Source organism: Clarias gariepinus, chromosome 16, assembly GCF_024256425.1.
Source record: "Clarias gariepinus isolate MV-2021 ecotype Netherlands chromosome 16, CGAR_prim_01v2, whole genome shotgun sequence".
NCBI lineage: Eukaryota > Metazoa > Chordata > Actinopteri > Siluriformes > Clariidae > Clarias > Clarias gariepinus.
Window position 1 is genome coordinate 27,782,491 of NC_071115.1, and position 20,043 is coordinate 27,802,533.

Sequence of the window (20,043 nt, forward strand, 5' to 3'; positions counted from 1 at the left end):
TTGAACATTCAACTGTTATATGGTATAAGTCCATGTAATACCTTTAAATTTACTGAACAAAGTTTCCTTATGAGATTTAAATGACAGTGATACGATACAGCATGAAGAACCATCTTTATCACGAAGACAAAGTTATAAATTACCTTAAAGGGGTCATACAGGCCTACATCCACTTGCACTACAACTTTTTTAAGCTGTTTGGACTGAACTGTGTGTTAGGAGAGTGCGTACACAACCACTCTACGATGATAAAGAGCCGCCCAGTGATTCTCTTTTCATTTATTACAGTAACATCCCCCTTCTGAAATCAGGCCAATCGCAAATGCCTGTGGATGTGACGCCACACCACAAGAGGCCGCTCCTACACTAGTTGATTGACACTGGTGTTTTAGCAAAGACCCGCCCCGAGTGAGAAGAAGCTGTCGGCCATTGTTTTTCGCCGCTGGAGCAACATGGCGCCTAAGCGAGTGTGTTGTGTACAGTTGTTGGGTGTAATAGCGAACACAGCAGTCGTCATTCACTACCTAGGGTTAGTGACCTAGGGTACCTACCTAGGGTTAGGGTTAGGGTTAGGGTTAGGTATCTGAGCCACTGAGGACGCAGTGGCTGAATTTAGTTTTTAAAGCTAACGTCCCCGCCGATTTACCTAAATGCGTTCATGTTTGCGATAATCATTTTTCACCAGACTGCTTTATAAACGCGGGTCAATATAAAGCAGGTTTTACTAGGAAGCTGCTCCTGAAAATCGGATCTGTACTAACGCTTCGTGTTCCTGCTTCATCTTCACCAGGCTTATTAAGTGTAATTCCTTTTACTATGACTCTTTGCAGATCGCCTTTTTTAATAATCACGATGAATGCGGAGTGTAAGTTAACTTATACTCTCATAGAACATGGTTATGGCTTCTTCTCTATGTACATCCGTCTCTATATAATCCCTCATCGCCCGTTTATAATAAACAATGCATTGAGGTGATTGTCTAGTTGCAAACTGTGTACGTAGTCAGAAAACTGTATTATGCTTACCTTTGTTACGTTAGATGGTTTATAACGATGTCTGTCGAAGATTAAGAAGTCATGTAAACACATCAGTAAACACATCGCGTCCGTATCTCTCTCGGTAAGTTTCTCTGCTTAATGTTGTTGTTGCTCGCGGCAGCGTAACAGCCCATTAATTCATGCCCATGCAGTTATGAGAAAGACAAATCGAGTCGATGCATGTCCATTCTTTTAATTTCTGCGTTGTCAGGCGATATTACAAACTTCCGCGTAGGTTCCGTACTTAAATCAAACCAAAAACGACTGAAGAAAACAGGCTCAGGCTCTATAATCCAGCGTTTTCCAGTTTGGATTGCATTACCCACAAAGCACTGCGTTGTGGGCAATGCTTTGTGGGTAATGCAGTCCAAAGCATTGCCCGCACTGGACTACACTTCCGTGGCTAAACCCCACGTGTGCTGTGAAGACACGCCCCACAGAACTGGGGGGGGGGGGTGGGGGGGGGCTCAGCAGAGGTCATGAGCATTTAAATTAGCATGTACTGAAACAGGTTGCTGAGAACAGAGCTAGTTTTTACCAGGTAAAATTAGTGTTTTTTTTTACACAATCCTTTTGAATTTTTAATTAACGTATAATACAAAGTTAGATAGCTACAGTAGCTTGGCAGTTCAAATTACGTCAAATCGCGGTAGTCAAAGTAACAGGTGATAAAACCTTTGTCGAGCTGATATTTCAACGGCTTACAATCAGCCTCTTGAGTGAAAGAAAACAACATTAAAAGAAGAAAAAATGGATTCTGGTCGAATCAGGCAGGTGAAATAACCTAAATGGCACGTGCACATTTATCTAAAGATAAAGGGGTATGGTTACGGCTAAAACTTATTTTTAAGCGACTAAACTTAAATTATTTATATATTACATTATTATCAAATGCAAGTATATTGTATTACAAATTAGTACAATATACTTACCTATAATAGTAATGCAATCAAACTTAAAATTATTTATTGATTGTTTAATTAGATATCAAATCCCGGTTTACAGTGTGATAATAACATGGTTATTATCATTGTAACCAATTATCAATGATGTTTCACCCCACCACCTGGTCTTCTGCAGGTTGAACCGGATGTCTTGTCATTGAAGATATATTCATGGGGAATAGCAGTTTCATGGAGTTTAAGCACTATTTAAAAAAAGGAGAAATATCGGACAAAAGGCTTACATACTGTACATGATAATATAAAGGTACAGTATACTTCAAATTTTCCCTCTGATGAGGAGTGTCTCTATGAAAATGTATATTTCTGTTATACATTTAAGCAACAAGGACACACTACTTATTTTTCTTCACACACCATGATCTCTACATCCCTACTGCTGCTGCTGTTGGTTTCACAAGTGACACATAATGCAGTTTTTTTTTGTGTAACATTTGACATATTTTTTCTTATTCAAATGGTGTTTGCAGTGTTGAGCTGATCCAGACTGGATACACAGTAGTAACCCTAGGTCAGTCATTAACTCGAGTACGTATACTGTACATACTGACAACCTGCAGGACAAACTCTGCAGTGGATCAGATGGATATGTCATGATGGTAACACTGGCTACAGAGAAATAAAAAGCAGGTTTCAGATTTCTAGAGACACGTCCAGCAACACAGTAATATTAACAGGACAGAACATACAGGGTGAAGACACAGCTGTAACACACAGTGAGATAGCTGAACAGAAACCCTTTGAGAGAAACTCCCAGTACAGACGGATATTGATGTCATCCAAAGCAGAATAATAATGGTTTATTCTTTTGGTGTATTGTCACGTTCATCCATGAACAGTGGACAAAACCCTGATTGAAAAGCCCCAAGCAACAAACCTAAAAATTTATTCATTGTTGATTAAGTAATAATTCTGACTCATGCATGGTGAACATGTTGAAAGTCATAACATAATCACAGGATAGAATTCTAATCAAATAGCAAAGTTTTTGGTAACATTTTTTACACCGATTTATAGTTTCCTTATCCTTTGGCCTTGTACTGTATACCATTTCACCTGCACCCATATTGGAAATGTATAAACAATAAACTTTAAGACCTGTGAGGGTCTTGAGACTGACTGGCTATGTAATTTTGGCCACAAAAAAATAAATAAATAAATAAATAAATAAATAATAAAAAATTATTATAATAATATAATAAATATTATAATAATAATTTTGTTTTATGGGGTGATGTTGACATGGTGTTGATTATTTTTCTTTAACAGATAGCAGTGTTTTTCAATACTGCAAGTGTGCACACAGTTACATTGTATAATTAATTAATTAAATGACGCATAATTCATTTATCTAATTATTATACAATTTATTAATGAGGAGTATTTAAAAATATATATATTAGTTACATTATAAGTACACAATGCAAACTTCTCTATTGTGAATACTTGCCAAAGACATCTCTGCCCATTTAATGTGACTAAATACAGAAGTTTGAGTCTTTGACTGTAAATTTTTTTAATAATCTGTATCAGTTTACAGAAAATGTCTGTAAAATCCAGTATGAATTTATAAGCATTTCTGTACAAATCCTAGCACAAGCTGTTACTACAGTCCTGTATTATATTAAAGCTCCCTTATATAACCTTGTTGATCTAATGTCAGAACTGCTGTTATAAAAATCAATCAACAAATAAAATTTAAAGATTCGGTGGTGCTATGGGATGAAGCCATTAAGTCATTGTACTAAACCTGATAGATTCTTTAGACACCATCCTAAGGAAGAACAAACAAAATAACAACTGTGTAATTCCTTATATCGATTAAAAGTATTAGCTACTAAAAAAAAGTTTACTTTAATAAACTAATTACATATTATCCATAAGATTAATCTTCTTCTTGTAATGTAAATCCTTTTTAAAATCATTCTCCTCCCCTCTTCTGCAGACATGCAAATAAAAGCATCCGGGCTGGAGATCACTGTATTTATGTGATGTGATGGTCTCTGTTAAACTTGAACAGGGGAGACCCCAGTACAAACATCACACACCATGTTCTCTACATCTCTACTGCTCCTGCTGGCAGCTGCTTCCTGTGAGTGTTTTATTAATTTTATTACAATAAATATGCCGTACACTATATATTGTATGAGATATCATTGTGTGTTTTCCTCCACAGATGTCCATGGAGTGGAATTGACTCAGCCCGCTGCCATGACAGTCCAGCCAGGGCAGAGTCTCTCCATCCCCTGTAAGGTTTCATATTCACTTACAAGCACTGGTGCATGTTGGATCCGACAACCTGCAGGAAAAGCTCTGGAGTGGATTGGATGTATCTGGAGTGGTGGGAGTACAGACTACAGCGACAAACTGAAAAATAAGTTCAGCATCTCCAGAGACACTTCTACTAACACAGTAACAATTCATGGACAGAAGCTGCAAACTGAAGACACAGCTGTGTATTACTGCGCCAGAGAGACACAGTGACACAGAACAGTGGATTCCCCTTACAAAAACTCTGAGACATGAAATGAACATTTTAATGCAAGTAATAAACAACTCAGTCAAACTTTTACTCAGATTCATTGGCATGAAGATTTAACAGTGTCATTGAGAAAGCATAAACAGTCTACTGTAGTTTTGATTAAAGAATTGTATAAAATGTCTTTCAGGCAATCTGTTAGGATTATTTATTTATTTCGTAACTTTACAGAATATTAATTTAACAGTTGAAAAATAATATTTAGTAAATTCAGGAACAACACAGCATGTGTCTCACAGTGTGCTTCAGTCTGTTTTTACAAGTTGATGACTAATGTCCTTAAATCACCTAGGATACAAATAAAGTGAAATAAAAAATATTGAAAAAAATATATTATTATTTCCTTTATTTATGTATTCATGCGGATATAAAATAAATATTTAATGAGTTAACAGAAAACATTAATTGTTTATGTAATAGCTACACAAAAAAATATTATACACACTAACCTGATGTTAAGTAGCTAAACAGAGAACACAGATTATATGCAAAATGTCCTATAACATTATCACCATGTTTATCTAGAGAGGAAGTGGTTCTCATTAGTCCTCCTTCAGGTTTGCTTCAGAATGCAGAATGTAACTGTATATAAATAAATACAGTATTACAGACGCTATATAGAAAAAACAGAGTTTAAACTGGCCATTCGAAATGAGAAAAAGAGATGAAATGTTCAGATTGTCAGTGTGTGTACAGTATGTGTGAGTGAAGGGACAGTGAATTATGGGATATGTATATAAGTTGCTATAGTCCTCTGTTACATAGAGGTGAGTCGTTGTACAGTGTAATGGCAAATTTCCTGATCCGTTCTTTGTGACAGCGAAGCTCGATCAGTGTGTTAGAGAATAAACTCCGCTGACTTTGTATAGGATCATGTTGTGTAACCCTGATTGTAACCTTGACCCTGCCATTATAATAAAGTCAATTAGGGATTACTTTACATATTTTACTTGTATGTGAGTGATGATCATTTACAGTATCAAATCTAAATTATTTGTTCAGTCTTTAATTAATATGGTTTAAATGAAGCACTAAAGACTTTAATATTGTAATTATTAAAACCTGGAGAAAACCAGGAGGCACACACGCACACAAACACACACACACACACACACACACGCACACACACACACACACACACACACACATTTATGCTTCTACTTAAATGTAAAAACAAAACTGTAGTCACAAATTGTGTTGACTTTGTCATTATCAGTGTATTAAGTTCGAAAGTCCAATACAGACCAACACAGTGATGTGTTTATTGAGGCAAATGTTACTTATTTAAGCTAAATATTTAAACAAACATTTTGTTGACTTGTCCTGTGCCACTAGATGGCAGTCTGTGCAAACTCACCTTATTCATCTTCTATGTCTCTTATCAAGAACAGGGTTGTAGAGTTGTTATATATATATATATAAACAAATTCCCATCAAGGACCAAAATAAAAATATACATATATAACATTTACAGAACTATTGCTGCCTTTAATCAGTGATTATTAAAATTCACAGTTTCAGAAAATTGGAAATGAATACATTTCATAAAGCTATCACTGTAACTTTTCTGATATTAGAAAGTTATCAGGGTGGAGAGCGTCACTCTTTGCAGTTTCTTGGTAAAATTTAGCTTTTATTCTAAACTGCGAGTGAGGGAAAAAATGTGTTTATAAATTCTACAGTACCAATAAGAGATTATTGGAAAATAGACTGAAAAACATTTCAATATTTAATTGAATCACCTTTAGCTTTGATTACAGCAGGCAGTCACTGTGGCAATGTTTGGCCAACCCTGTAATGTCATTAGATTTATTTTTGTCCAGAACTTAAAATCTTGTGTCCAGACAGAGAGATGTACTGTAAAGTCTTCTCCAGCACAACCAGTGGTGATTCATACAGTTGTTTAGTCTCAATCTTGTGAGTTCTTGTCACACTGTCCATGTGAAAATGCTTAAAAATTTAGTATTAAACATAGCTGTGATATTCTTCTCAGCTAAGAATAAAATACTCTCTCTGGAGAGAATAAAGCCCAGTGTGGTGATGGGCTCACAACCACTAAAAGGCTTTGATTAAACTATGATGCACCTGTTACCATCATGGGTGAGGAGATTGGGCAAGTACTTGGTTGTTCTTGAACAGCAGATTGGACTGGAGGACCAACACTGACGGTGTGTATAAGAAGGGGTTGAGCAGCCTAAAAAGATGCTGGAAATGTTTTATCCGTCTGTAGTGCCCTTTATAGTGCCGTGGTCTGCTGGGGGAGCAGCATCAGTGCCAGGGATGCAGGCAAGATAAATCAAATCATCCAGAAGGCTGAACAAATAATTGGACACAAACTTGACAGGTTGGAGACAGTGAGGGACAACAGATGAACAAACATTTGTCAATCTTGGAAAATGCATCCCACTCACTACATGATCCCATACAGAGACAGCGGAGTCCATTCTCTAACAGACCGATCCAGCTTCGCTGTTACAAAGAACGGTTCAGGAAATCATTCCTAACATTCGCCATTGCACTGTACAATGACTCCCCTCTATGTAACAGATGACAATAATAACAATATTCAATGCCACTTTACGCACACATACATACACTGACAATTTGCACATTCTTTTCTTAATTCGAAATGTCAGTTTGCTATACAAATTCATATTGTTATAAAAATCTGCAACTTGCTCACCCAAAGCTTGTGTCACAAAACTGAATCAAGACTTTAGACTGACTTCACTGTGAGTATTATGATATGATGTCTTTGATGATTCAGTTTTATCTGCTGGGTGTCAGTGATAAGATCAGACTGGACATATGAACATTGGGCCTCTTGCTTTGACTGACGGGTGATAGAAAGCAGGAAAAGCTTTAAAATGGATTGGACATGTGACCTTAGGTCCAAGAGATAACCTTTATAAAACATACATGAAAGGGCTAATTTTCCTTTTCATTAAGTAAGATAACATCTTACTTGTAGTTTTCTACATACATTTTATTTTCTTTTGCAAAGTATAGTACTAGTTTCAATAATCTGTTATAGAAATATACATGTAACTGTACTGTATAAATTCAAACTGCATAAAAATTTGAACTAATATGAAATTTATCAGTGAAATATTTATATGATAAACAAAAATTATATCCAGAACTAAGAATGTATTCATTTTCAAATAAATATTGCACTGGATACCAACATACTGTACCACACTCCAAAACCAACATTCCAGTTCAAAACAAAACACCACAATCACAGTATAAACACAGTCTTAAGAAGTCTTGGGAAGGTTGAGATTAGAATTTGTGTCATAGCCTGCAGTTCTTTAGATGTTCTTCTGACTCATGGTTTTGTGCTCATGGAGTAATTTTGGTAGGCCGGCCACTTTTGCGAAGGTTCATCAGTGTTCCAAGTTTTTTTTTTTATTTGTGGATAATGTCTTTTACTGTGGTGTACTGGAGTCCCAAAGCCTTAGAAATGGCTTGACACCCCTTTTCAGATGTACACATGTCAGTTACTTTGTTTCTCATCTGTTCTTAAACTTGGCTTTTTAATGTCTTTTACGATGCTTCACTTTGTCAGATAAGTCATATTTGAGTGATGTCTCTATGTATGTGCATTTGACCCAGTGGAATAAGCTCCATGCCCCTTCCACCTCTATACAGGATCCACTGGGAATAGGAATCCCAGCCCATTACACACCTGTGGTCTTTACCAGATTTCCTACCAAACCCTGTGCCACATTAAATATGAGAGACCAGTTTATTTCAAGTATTTGAGTTTTTAAACCAAAAATATATATTTAATTAATTACTAAACCTAACTCTTCAAGGCAGTGTAGTAGTTGTGACATTTAATGCAAATCCTGCACTCGTGTCTGCTAGGGAGATCTCTGTGTGAGTGTGTGTGATAAGAGCATCTAATCAATTACCAAATGCATTCTGTAAGTCTCCATGATGACTCAAAGGTTTGATGACATTTGATGATGGTCTTACATTGTTATTCATGGGTGATTAAAATATTAAAGAACATTAACATAAGGTGCCACCTTTTGCCTTAAGATAAAATTATTTGTTGTTCATGGGTGAATATACATTTAAAGGGTTTATTACTCTGAGCTAAAGTGGATGTAGGTATCAATTATGTAAAGTATCAGCTCAATACAAAACACATCTGCAAAAAGAGAAACAAAATGTAAATGTTTTTTTTTTTTGGCACATATATGGGGGCCATAGCTCACTTTTATTGACATGTAATGCATTAATAAGAAAACAATTAGTGTAAGAAAATAATTAGTGTGTAACACTGGTACCACCTCAGTTTGGGGGAAGAGATCTGGGTCTCCGGATTACTAGCCGTAGCTTTGTCACCCCTAGTGTGTCTACGTGTGTACTTGTTCCCCTGTATCTGTATTAGCACAAGACCAAGTTCACCTGTGTCTACCCCTGTGTGTCTCTATGTATACTAGCCGAGCCCGTAGACCTTTGTCTGTTCACCGTTGTGCACCTGTGTCTTTGTGTTAGAGAGTGTGTGTGCTTATGACTCTGTCCCCTTCCCCCAGGAGTAAAGGTGTCTGCAGGACGGGGACCAAAGCAGCCGGAATAAATAAAGACTGTTGAGAGTTACGGCCCGCCTGCAGACCCAGCATGGGAAGCTGCCACAGATCCTGCTGTATCTTTAGTTTGTTTCTTGTTTTTTTTGGTGTTTATAAAAAATACTAATAAATATATATTTCAGTTCTGACCCTGCATCTGCGTCTGTCCTATCTACGACATGACATAGTGTAATAAAAAATATATTTTAATTGTAATCATTATCTTTTAAAACTACAAGCATTCTTAAGTATTATCAAGTATTATTAATTAATTAAATGACGCATAATTCATTTTATTTAATTATTATTTAATTTATTAATGAGGAGTATTTAAAAATATTAGTTACATTATAACTATACAATGCAAACTTCTCTATTGTGAACACTTCCCAAAGACATTTCTGCCCATTTAATGTGACTAAATACAGAAGTTTGAGTCTTTGACTGTAAATTTTTTCATAATCTGTATCAGCTTACAGAAAATGTCTGTAAAATCCAGTATGAATTTATAAGCATTTCTGTACAAATCCTAGCACAAGCTGTTACTTCAGTCCTGTATTATATTAAAGCTCCCCTATACAGTATAACCTTGTTGATCTAATGTTAGAGCTGCTGTTATAAAAATCAATCAAGAAATAAAAAATAAAGATTTGGTGGTGCTATGGGATGAAGCCATTAAGTCATTGTACTAAACCTGGTAAAACTTTGATACTGTGAAAAACCTGATAGATTCTTTAGACAACATCGTAAGCAAGAACAAACAAAATAACAACTGTGTAATTCCTTATATTGATTGAAAGTATTAGCTGATAAAAAAAGTTTACTTTAATAAACTAATCACATATTATCCATAAGATTAATCTCCTTTTTGTAATGTAAATGCATTTTAAATTCATTCTCCTCCCCTCTTCTGCAGACATGCAAATAAAAGCATTCGGGCTGGAGATCACTGTATTTATGTGATGTGATGGTCTCTGTTAAACTTGAACAGAGGAGACCCCAGTACAAACAACACACACCATGTTCTCTACATCTCTACTGCTCCTGCTGGCAGCTGCTTCCTGTGAGTGTTTTATTAATTTTATTACAATAAATATGCAGTACACTATATATTGTATGAGATATCATTGTGTGTTTTCCTCCACAGATGTCCATGGAGTGGAACTGATTCAGCCTGCTGCCATGACAGTCCAGCCAGGCCAGAGTCTCTCCATCACCTGTAAGGTTTCATATTCAGTTACAAGCTATGGTACAGCTTGGATCCGACAACCTGCAGGAAAAGCTCTGGAGTGGATTGGTATCATTTGGACTGGTGGGAGTACAGCTTACAGTGACAAACTGAAAAATAAGTTCAGCATCTCCAGAGACACTTCTACTAACACAGTAACAATTCAAGGACAAAATCTACAAACTGAAGACACAGCTGTGTATTACTGCGCAAGAGAGTCACAGTGACACAAAACAGTGGATTCTCCTTACAAAAACCCTAAGACAGGTTCAAGCATCCACTCAAAGCAAGAAATAATGATTGTAGTTAAATCTTTACTTTTTTACACAGAATGAATATATAATAGTTTTTGGGTTAATTTTAAACATAATATTTAATAAAAATGCCTTCTTATATGGAGACCTCATATGCAAGAGACGGCATACTCATGTGCAGGAGGTAGCATACTCATACTTTCTTCCTTGGAGAAACTGAGATATTAATTATATTCAATTATTATCATTTTTTTAATATACACATTTTGTTTGGAGAAATCCAAATGCTTCTGTTTAAGCTCTTCTGTGCGCTGTTTTGGCACCATTTACTTTCTCAAACCACAAAAAAAAAAAAAAAAAAAAATATATATATATATATATATCACTGCGCATTGTTCTTCTTTCATGCAAATCACAAGTGGACAGCCAGTTACAAATGAACTGATGTAAGACATTCACACCTGCACACCAGTGACTGGGGAGACAGTAGCCTTGAACGCAAAGTGCTGATAAGACAGTTTGGCCAACAGAGGTTTCAATGTAACTGGAATGTGGATGATTATTGACTGACCCTCTTATATTGTTTTATTTGCTGTTTTACCTATCTGTTTTTTATTTTATTTCATGTACCAACATTTTAGCCATTTTAAAAACATGTTAGGTGATCCCAATATCATGAAAAATAGAATTTGGTAAAGTACTGTATTTGTAATAATAGATAAGAAGATTTGTTCCTTTTTAAACTTTGTTCTAGAAACATATAATGCATATTTCACTTGAAACCAAATTAGAAATTTATGAACATTATGCTTGTGATTAAGTTTAAGGCCTCTGAGGTGTGTTATTTCTATATTCACACATCTACCCAACATGTGAAGGTTTAACAGACAGAGAGTTTATTAAATAAAGAAACAAAAATATGACTAAAATACCACATTGTCATGATGCTAATACATTATAGATTTATTATAGCAGTGTCTCAATAAACTGCATAATCCTCACTGTTTAATGAATTAATAAGAAAATAAAAGCAGCTATTATATTTATTGGGCGGCGCTAGTAGTTTAGGGGTTAGACCTGTCACCGTGTACCTTCAGGGTCCGGGTTTGAGTCCCAACCAGGTTCAATTTCTGCCTCTGTGTGCCTGGAGTTTGTATGTTCTCCCCATGCTTGGTGGGTTCCTCCTTGTACGTCGGTTTTCTCCCACAGTCCAAGGACATGCAGATTAGGCTAATTAACGTTTCCCAAATTACCCATAGTGTATGAATGAGTGTGAGTGTGTGTGTGCCCTGCAGTGGATTGGCACCCTATCCAGGATGTATTCCGCCTCATGCCCTAAGTCTCCTGGGATAAGCTCCAGGCCCCCTGCGACCCTGAATACAGGATAAAACAGTATAGACGATGAGTGAGTGGGTATTATATTTATTCTTTATGCCTATTTTGTGACTTGTGACCCTATGTTTTATTTCTACATTTAATGTGTTGGAACACTCAAAAAAAAGAGGCCTTCGGAACTGAGAATTTAAAAGCACTGTGTTGTAATTTTTTTTTTTAATCCTACCTGTAAATGGAACAGTAACTTAATTCTGAAACCTTTAACAGCTCAAAATCTGATTTCACAAAAATATTGTGTGCATAAAGTAAACAAGATAACATTTTCTTTCTTTCTTTCTTTCTTTCTTTCTTTCTATCTTTCTTTCTTTCTTTCTTTCTTTATTTATTTATAAGAAAATGGTAGGCGTTAGAAAAGACACATGACAGGTCAGAAGAACAAAGGCACATGGTGTAGGTTACAGTGTGGGGAAAAAGTGCAGACAGGATGTGAATCATGACAGGTATCAGATACATACAGTACAGGCCAAAAGTTTGGACACACCTTCTCATCTATCTGTCAATGTGTTTTCTTTATTTTCATGACCATTTACATTGGTAGATTCTCACTGAAGGCATCAAAACTATGAATGAACACATGTGGAGTTATGTACTTAACAAAAAAAGGTCTCCACAGTCACCGGACCTGAACCCAATCGAGATGGTTTGGGGTGAGCTGGACCGCAGAGTGAAGGCAAAGGGGCCAACAAGTGCTAAACACCTCTGGGAACTCCTTCAAGACTGTTGGAAACCATTTCAGGTGACTATCTCTTGAAGCTCATCGAGAGAATGCCAAGAGTGTGCAAAGCAGTAATCAGAGCAAAGGGTGGCTATTTTGAAGAAACTAGAATATAAAACATGTTTTCAGTTATTTCACCTTTTTTTGTTAAGTACATAACTCCACGTGTTCATTCATAGTTTTGATGCCTTCGGTGAGAATCTACCAATGTAAACGGTCATGAAAATAAAGAAAACACATTGAATGAGTGCAGGTGTGTCCAACCTTTTGGCCTGTACTGTATATTAAAAAGAAATATTTTAAAAAAATATTAAAAAGATGATACAGAAGTGTCTGTTATGAAACAAATGTTTTGTTAGTCCTCTAAAATATGAATCTCCTTTGCAATGATTAAATCCATTTAAATACATTTTCCTCCCATCATCACCAGATATGCAAATCCAAGTGTCGGGGCATTTATATGATGTGATGATCTCTGTAAAACTTGGAGAAAAGAGGAGACCCCAGTACAAACAAGACGCATCATGTTCTCTACATCTCTACTGCTCCTGCTGTCAGCTGCTACCTGTGAGTGTTTTATCAAATTATTTTATTTACTACAATAACAATAAATGCACAGCATATATTATAGGGTTATATCACCATGTGCTTTCTCTCCACAGATGTACAGGGTGATGAACTGACTCAGCCTGCTGCCATGACAGTCCAGCCAGGACAGAGTCTCTCCATCCCCTGCAAGACTTCATATTCAAGCTATAGTACATGTTGGATCCGACAACCTGCAGGAAAAGCTCTGGAGTGGATTGGATGTATCTGGAGTGGTGGGGGTACAGACTACAGTGACAAACTGAAAAATAAGTTCAGCATCTCCAGAGACACTTTTACTAACACAGTAACAATTCGAGGACAGAGTCTGCAAACTGAAGACACAGCTGTGTATTACTGCGCAAGATACACACACAGTGACACAGAACAGTGGATTCCCCTTACAAAAACTCATGAAATGAACATTTTAATGCAAGTAATAAACAACTCAGTCAAACTTTTACTCAGATTCATTGGCATGAAGATTTAACAGTGTCATTGAGAAAGCACAAACAGTCTACTGTAGTTTTGATTAAAGAATTGTATAAAATGTCTTTCAGGCAATCTGTTAGGATTATTTATTTATTTCGTAACTTTACAGAATATTAAATTAACAGTTGAAAAATAATATTCAGTAAATTCAGGAATAACACAGCATGTGTCTCAAAGTGTGCTTCAGTCTGTTTTTACAAGTTGATGACTAATGTCCTTAAATCACCTAGGATACAAATAAAGTGAAATAAAAAATATTGAAAAAAATATATTATTATTTCCTTTATTTATGTATTCATGCGGATATAAAATAAATATTTAATGAGTTAACAGAAAACATTAAGTGTTTATGTAATAGCTACACAAAAAATATTATACACACTAACCTGATGTTAAGTAGAGAAACAGAGAACACAGATTCTATGTAAAATGTCCTATAACATTATCACCATGTTTATCTAGAGAGGAAGTGGTTCTCATTAGTCCTTCTTTAGGTTTGCTTCAGAATGCAGAATGTAACTGTATATAAATAAATACAGTATTACAGACACTATATAGAAAAAACAGAGTTCAAACTGGCCATTCGAAATGAGAAAAAGAGATGAAATGTTCAGATTGTCAGTGTGTGTACAGTATGTGTGAGTAAAGAGACAGTGAATTATGGGATATGTACATAAGTTGCTATAGTCCTCTGTTACATAGAGGTGAGTCGTTGTACAGTGTAATGGCAAATTTCCTGATCCGTTCTTTGTGACAGCGAAGCTCGATCAGTGTGTTAGAGAATAAACTCCGCTGACTTTGTATAGGATCATGTTGTGTAACTCTGATTGTAACCTTGACCCTGCCATTATAATAAAGTCAATTAGGGATTACTTTACATATTTTACTTGTATGTAAGTGATGATCATTTACAGTATCAAATCTAAATTATTAGTTTAGTCTTTAATTAATATGGATAAAATTAAGCACTAAAGACTTTAATATTGTAATTATTAAAACCTGGAGAAAACCAGGAGGCCCACACGCACACACACACACACACACACACACACACACACACACACACACACACACACACTGTAGTCACAAATTGAGTTCACATTGTCATCATCAGTGTATTAGGTTTAAGAGTTTAATACAGACCAACACAGTGATGTGTTTATTGAGGCAAATGTTACTTATTTAAGCTAAATATTTAAACAAACATTTTGTTGACTTGTCCTGTGCCACTAGAGGGCAGTCTGTGCAAACTCACCCATCTTAGTCTGTTACTATCTGTACATTTAGGCCCTCTCTCCTTTGGAAAACTGATACAGTATGACTTCACCCAGCATTGTGTCATCTTTTTTTTAGATTAAACAGAATTACATGTAGAGACCTGTGCTGTGTTGGTTTCATGGAAATTTTCATAAATTAAAGTAAAATTAGCTGGTCAGTACATATATATTCTTTGTTTCATTACAATCGACGGATCATATCATATCCTATTATTTCTTATTCATCTTCTATGTCTCTTATCACGTACAGGGTTGTTATATATATATATATATATATATATATATAAACTATATATATATATAGTTGTTATAGTTGACCAAAATAAAAATATACATATATAACATTTACAGAACTATTGCTGCCTTTAATCAGTGATTATTAAAATTCAGTTTCAGAAAATTGGAAATTAATACATTTCATGAAGCTATCACTGTAACTTTTCTGATATTAGAAAGTTATCAGGGTGGAGAGCTTCACTCTTTGCAGTTTCTTGGTAAAATTTAGCTTTTATTCTAAACTGCGAGTGAGGGAAAAAATGTGTTTATAAATTCTACAGTACCAATAAGAGATTATTGGAAAATACACTGAAAAAAAAATTCAATATTTAATTGAATCACCTTTAGCTTTGATTACAGCAGACAGTCACTGTGGCAATGTTTGGCCAACCCTGTAATGTCATTAGATTTATTTTGTCCAGAACTTAAGATCTTGTGTCCATGAGAGAGATGTACTGTAAAGTCTTCTCCAGCACAACCAGTGGTGATTCATACAGTTGTTTAGTCTCAATCTTGTGAGTTCTTCTCACTATGTGCATGTGAAAATGCTTGAAAATTTGTTATTAAACATAGCTGTGATATTCTGCCATGAAGTTTTTTACGATATACCATCAACAAGCACCACCAACAGAGTAAAATGGCTATCGAGGGTTGTTTACAAAGTGAGACCATCCTCGCTGTAAATGTTTTTTGGGTTGAGCAGTTTAAGAATAAGCTCCATGCCCCTTCCACCTCTATACAGGATCCGCTGGGAATAGGAATCCCAGTCCAATACACACCTGTGGTCTTTACCAGATTTCCTACAAAACCCTGTGCCACATCAAATATGAGAGACCAGTTTATTTCAAGTATTTGAGTTTTTAAAAAAATATATATTTAATTAATTACTAAACCTAACTCTTCAAGGCAGTGTAGTAGTTGTCACATTTAATGCAAATCCTGCACTCGTGTCTGCAAGATCTCTGTGTGAGTGTGTGTGATAAAGAAGAGAGCATCCAATCAATTAACAAATGCATTCTGTAAGTCTCCATGATGACTCAAAGGTTTGATGACATTTGATGATGGTCTTACATTGTTATTCATGGGTGATTAAAATATTAAAGAACATTAACATAAGGTGCCACCTTTTGCCTTAAGATAAAATTATTTGTTGTTCATGGGTGAATATACATTTAAAGGGTTTATTACTCTGAGCTAAAGTGGATGTAGGTATCAATTATGTAAAGTATCAGCTCAATACAAAACACATCTGCAAAAAGAGAAACAAAGTGTAATTTTATTTTTTTTGCACATATATGGGGGCCATAGCTCACTTTTATTGACATGCAATGCATTATTATGTTTTGTAGGAAAATAATTAGTGTGATAAAAAAAAATGTAATTATTACCTTTTAAAACTACAAGCATATAAATTACAGCAGGAACGACACCTAACATTAATTCAGACAACCTTAACACACACTGTAAAAAAGTGCTTAAACTATCTAATAAAATTTCTGTTTAATAATCATATATTAATTAAAAATGTGTTCAGTATAAATATCATAAATAGTGTTTGTAAATAAATGTTAAGTATAAATAATAAATATTCTGTATGTTGTGTTAAACAACAGATAAAGCTTTATTGTGGAGGATCTAATTTAATGGAGAACTGATCCACTGTCTGATTTTACTCTGCTGTTAGATGTTACAGTTTATAAACACCAGCCATATCTATACACTGAGCAGCATGTGATTGTGGATTTAATACATCCATAATGCACATGGACACTCCCTATTCAAATAGAGTCAGGTATAAACAGCATGTTCTTGGCTGTTCTAGTTTCCAGTGAGCTCTGTGATAGATAACACTCCCAAAATCTGGTTGAAGCAGAACTCAGAGAAGGATGATTTTAGTATATTGTATTTTATTTGTACTGTTTTCATGTAAGTTTGTTTTTTTCCCTGAAATAATTAACAGGAAAATTATCCATTCTGGCATGATGAATATTACATTATATTAACTAGATCTACTTTTTTTTTCCAGATTCTTATGGACAGTCCCTGACCTCCTCTGCTGCCGTGGTGAAGAGACCTGGAGAGTCAGTCACTCTGTCCTGTACTGTCTCCGGATTCTCGGTGAGCAATAACTGGATGAGCTGGATCCGTCAGAAACCAGGACAAGGACTGGAGTGGATTGGACGCATTCACATTGACTCTAGCACTATATTCACTCAGTCTCTGCAGGGCCAGTTCTCCATCACTAAAGACAACAATAGAAACATGCTGAACCTAGAAGTGAAGAGTCTAAAAGCTGAAGACACGGCTGTTTATTACTGTGCACGAGACTCACACTGACACAACAGACTCCAGAGTTGTACAAAAACTTACACAAACACTTCCTCATTCGCTGTAAATATTCCCTCAGCAGGAAACTAAACCTTAGAGACATTTATCATAAACAAACCACCATCTAAATCTAAGGATTTACATATTTTATCATTTACAAACTAAGGATATTGGATATGATTAATAAGAAGAAATAATTATCAAGAATTAAAATATAAAGATTAATAAGAATAATTGATCAAGAGATCAAACATAATCTCAAACAGGAAAAACCGTTATGTCTTCCATCTGCACATTCTGACCATGGAGAGTCACTGTCTTACTGCAGGTGTCCCAAGTGATGCTGAACCTGGTTTTAGTGAGTCTGTGTACCCTTACTCCACTGCTACAAATTAATACAATCTACTGTATCTCTTTACCATTTCGGATCCATTTTGCACAGCAGTTATCATTAAAGCTACAGTATGTTTAGTCATTAAACTTACACTCAAATCATATACAGTGGGGTACCAGTACTGGCCATGTGCTAGCTCCTCACATGCTTCTTAATTTAAAAAAAGGATGCCTTATAGACATACTGTATTGACAGTTTATATATCATTACAAACTTAATTACTTTCGCTTATGTTGATTTCATTATGATACATAGATATCAAGTGTAACATACATTATGTTATTTTGACCCAACAACAAACTTAATTCTTTATTCTCGAAACGGCCTGCAAAATGTTTGAAATATTATTGTTATTGTGTCACAAAGTGCAGTTTTAAGAGTTGTTTATGGTAGAATGCATGTGTGTATGCAAAACCTCCATCGGTTATTAAAGATAGTGTTTATTTAATAAATTGCCCTAACGATTTCGGAGATGTGAGCTCCAGGCAATGCCCATGTACATGCCTCATGTACCCGGCCCAACGCAGTCTCACCTCGGAAAGAATTTCTGAAAACTGCTGCTGGCTGTGATGTCTCTGTAAATAGTGCAGGTATTTTAGTTGGGATATTTTTAACTGGTATACTCTGGTATAATATGGTTATAGAATAATATATTGCGGCTGTGTGATGCATCCTGTACTCTGCGTTCCAGACTCTTTGGTGGAGGCTGTTGATGTTTACTTTCAAGGTTTTTTTTTTTTTTTTTGTCTTTTATGTTAACTACACAGTGCAGTGTCATCCCACCTGGGAGATTCTCCAGCAGTTTTTTCAGTCCACATTTAATCAATAATATTGAAAATGTTTTCAATATTTAATTTTTTTTTTGTTCTTGTTCTTAAATTTATTTTGAAGTAAATAAAATAGTAAAATAAATAGTTTAATGGTTCAAATAGGTAAAATAAATAGTTAAAATATTAAGGTGAGGTATGTTTGATGTTATGTGGGCATTATAAGATTTGTATTGGAAACTTCTAAATAAAAAGTGGTAGCTGGCACGCCTAAAAATAGATGCAGGTTTATATTTTATAATATAAATAAAAATGCTTTATTAATTGTGGGCTATTGTTGTTTACTTACAATATTTGTTAATTTAATTTAAATGGGGCTTGGGCATCATGATCCTTTTTAATTTTCTACGTGCTCTAATTAGCGCTCAACTGCACGCATAAAAAGCGCGAAGAAATTGTTGTACTAAATAATATTTATGCAGTATAATTCCTATTTATCCTGGGTTGTTGTTGTTTTAGTGTTACTGTGTGTGCTTTACAATGTCAGACAACATTTAAATCAATTTCAAAGCAATTTCCCTCTGGGATTAATAAAGTTCTTTAAATCTTGAATCTTGAAATGCAAATAATCCACCCATCCCCAGGTGTGAATCAGCTGTTCTCACCTACGGTATACATTCAGAAAAACTGAAATGCACCCCTTCTCACTTTAAGACACCCCTGGATCTCTTTCTGAAGACCTGCAGTGCTTCAAGCCTTTTCTTAAGTTTGTGTAAATTTCAAATCTTGCGGATTCTAGATTCTAAAATTGACATTATTAACGTTTTTCATCCCTAGGGTGAAAGAAATTGAGATTTTTCTTATCATAACATGCTAAGAAAGTGTTTTTTTTTAAATCACTCTACAGACAATAATTTTCTTTTATATTTTTATAGAACACTTTCATTTTAGATTTTATAAAAAATATTCCATTTGTATTTCCATTTGTAAAATAGCATAAAAAATGGGTTGTGTATTGAGTGATTAAAAACAATACAAGGCTATAATAAGGGAAACTTTCCATCTCTTCCATTCCATTAATTAAAAAATGGTAACAATATCAATTTTGGAATCTGCAGAAGCTCAGTGGACCGCGCGCAACGTAATAATCTTCATATAATAAAATGTATCATGGCATGAATCCATAGTTTCAAATAGTGTTTAATAAAAAA

At 35.1% G+C, this 20,043-nt stretch overlaps 1 gene segment (V, D, J or C); it reads left to right on the forward strand.

Annotated features, from left to right (window-relative positions):
• Positions 1-4,048: 4,048 nt before the first annotated feature.
• LOC128544311 (Ig heavy chain V region MC101-like) lies at positions 4,049-4,483 on the forward strand. The segment is given in 2 exon segments: positions 4,049-4,091; positions 4,176-4,483. Coding segments are annotated over 2 exon segments (351 nt in total).
• The last annotated feature ends 15,560 nt before the right edge of the window (positions 4,484-20,043 follow it).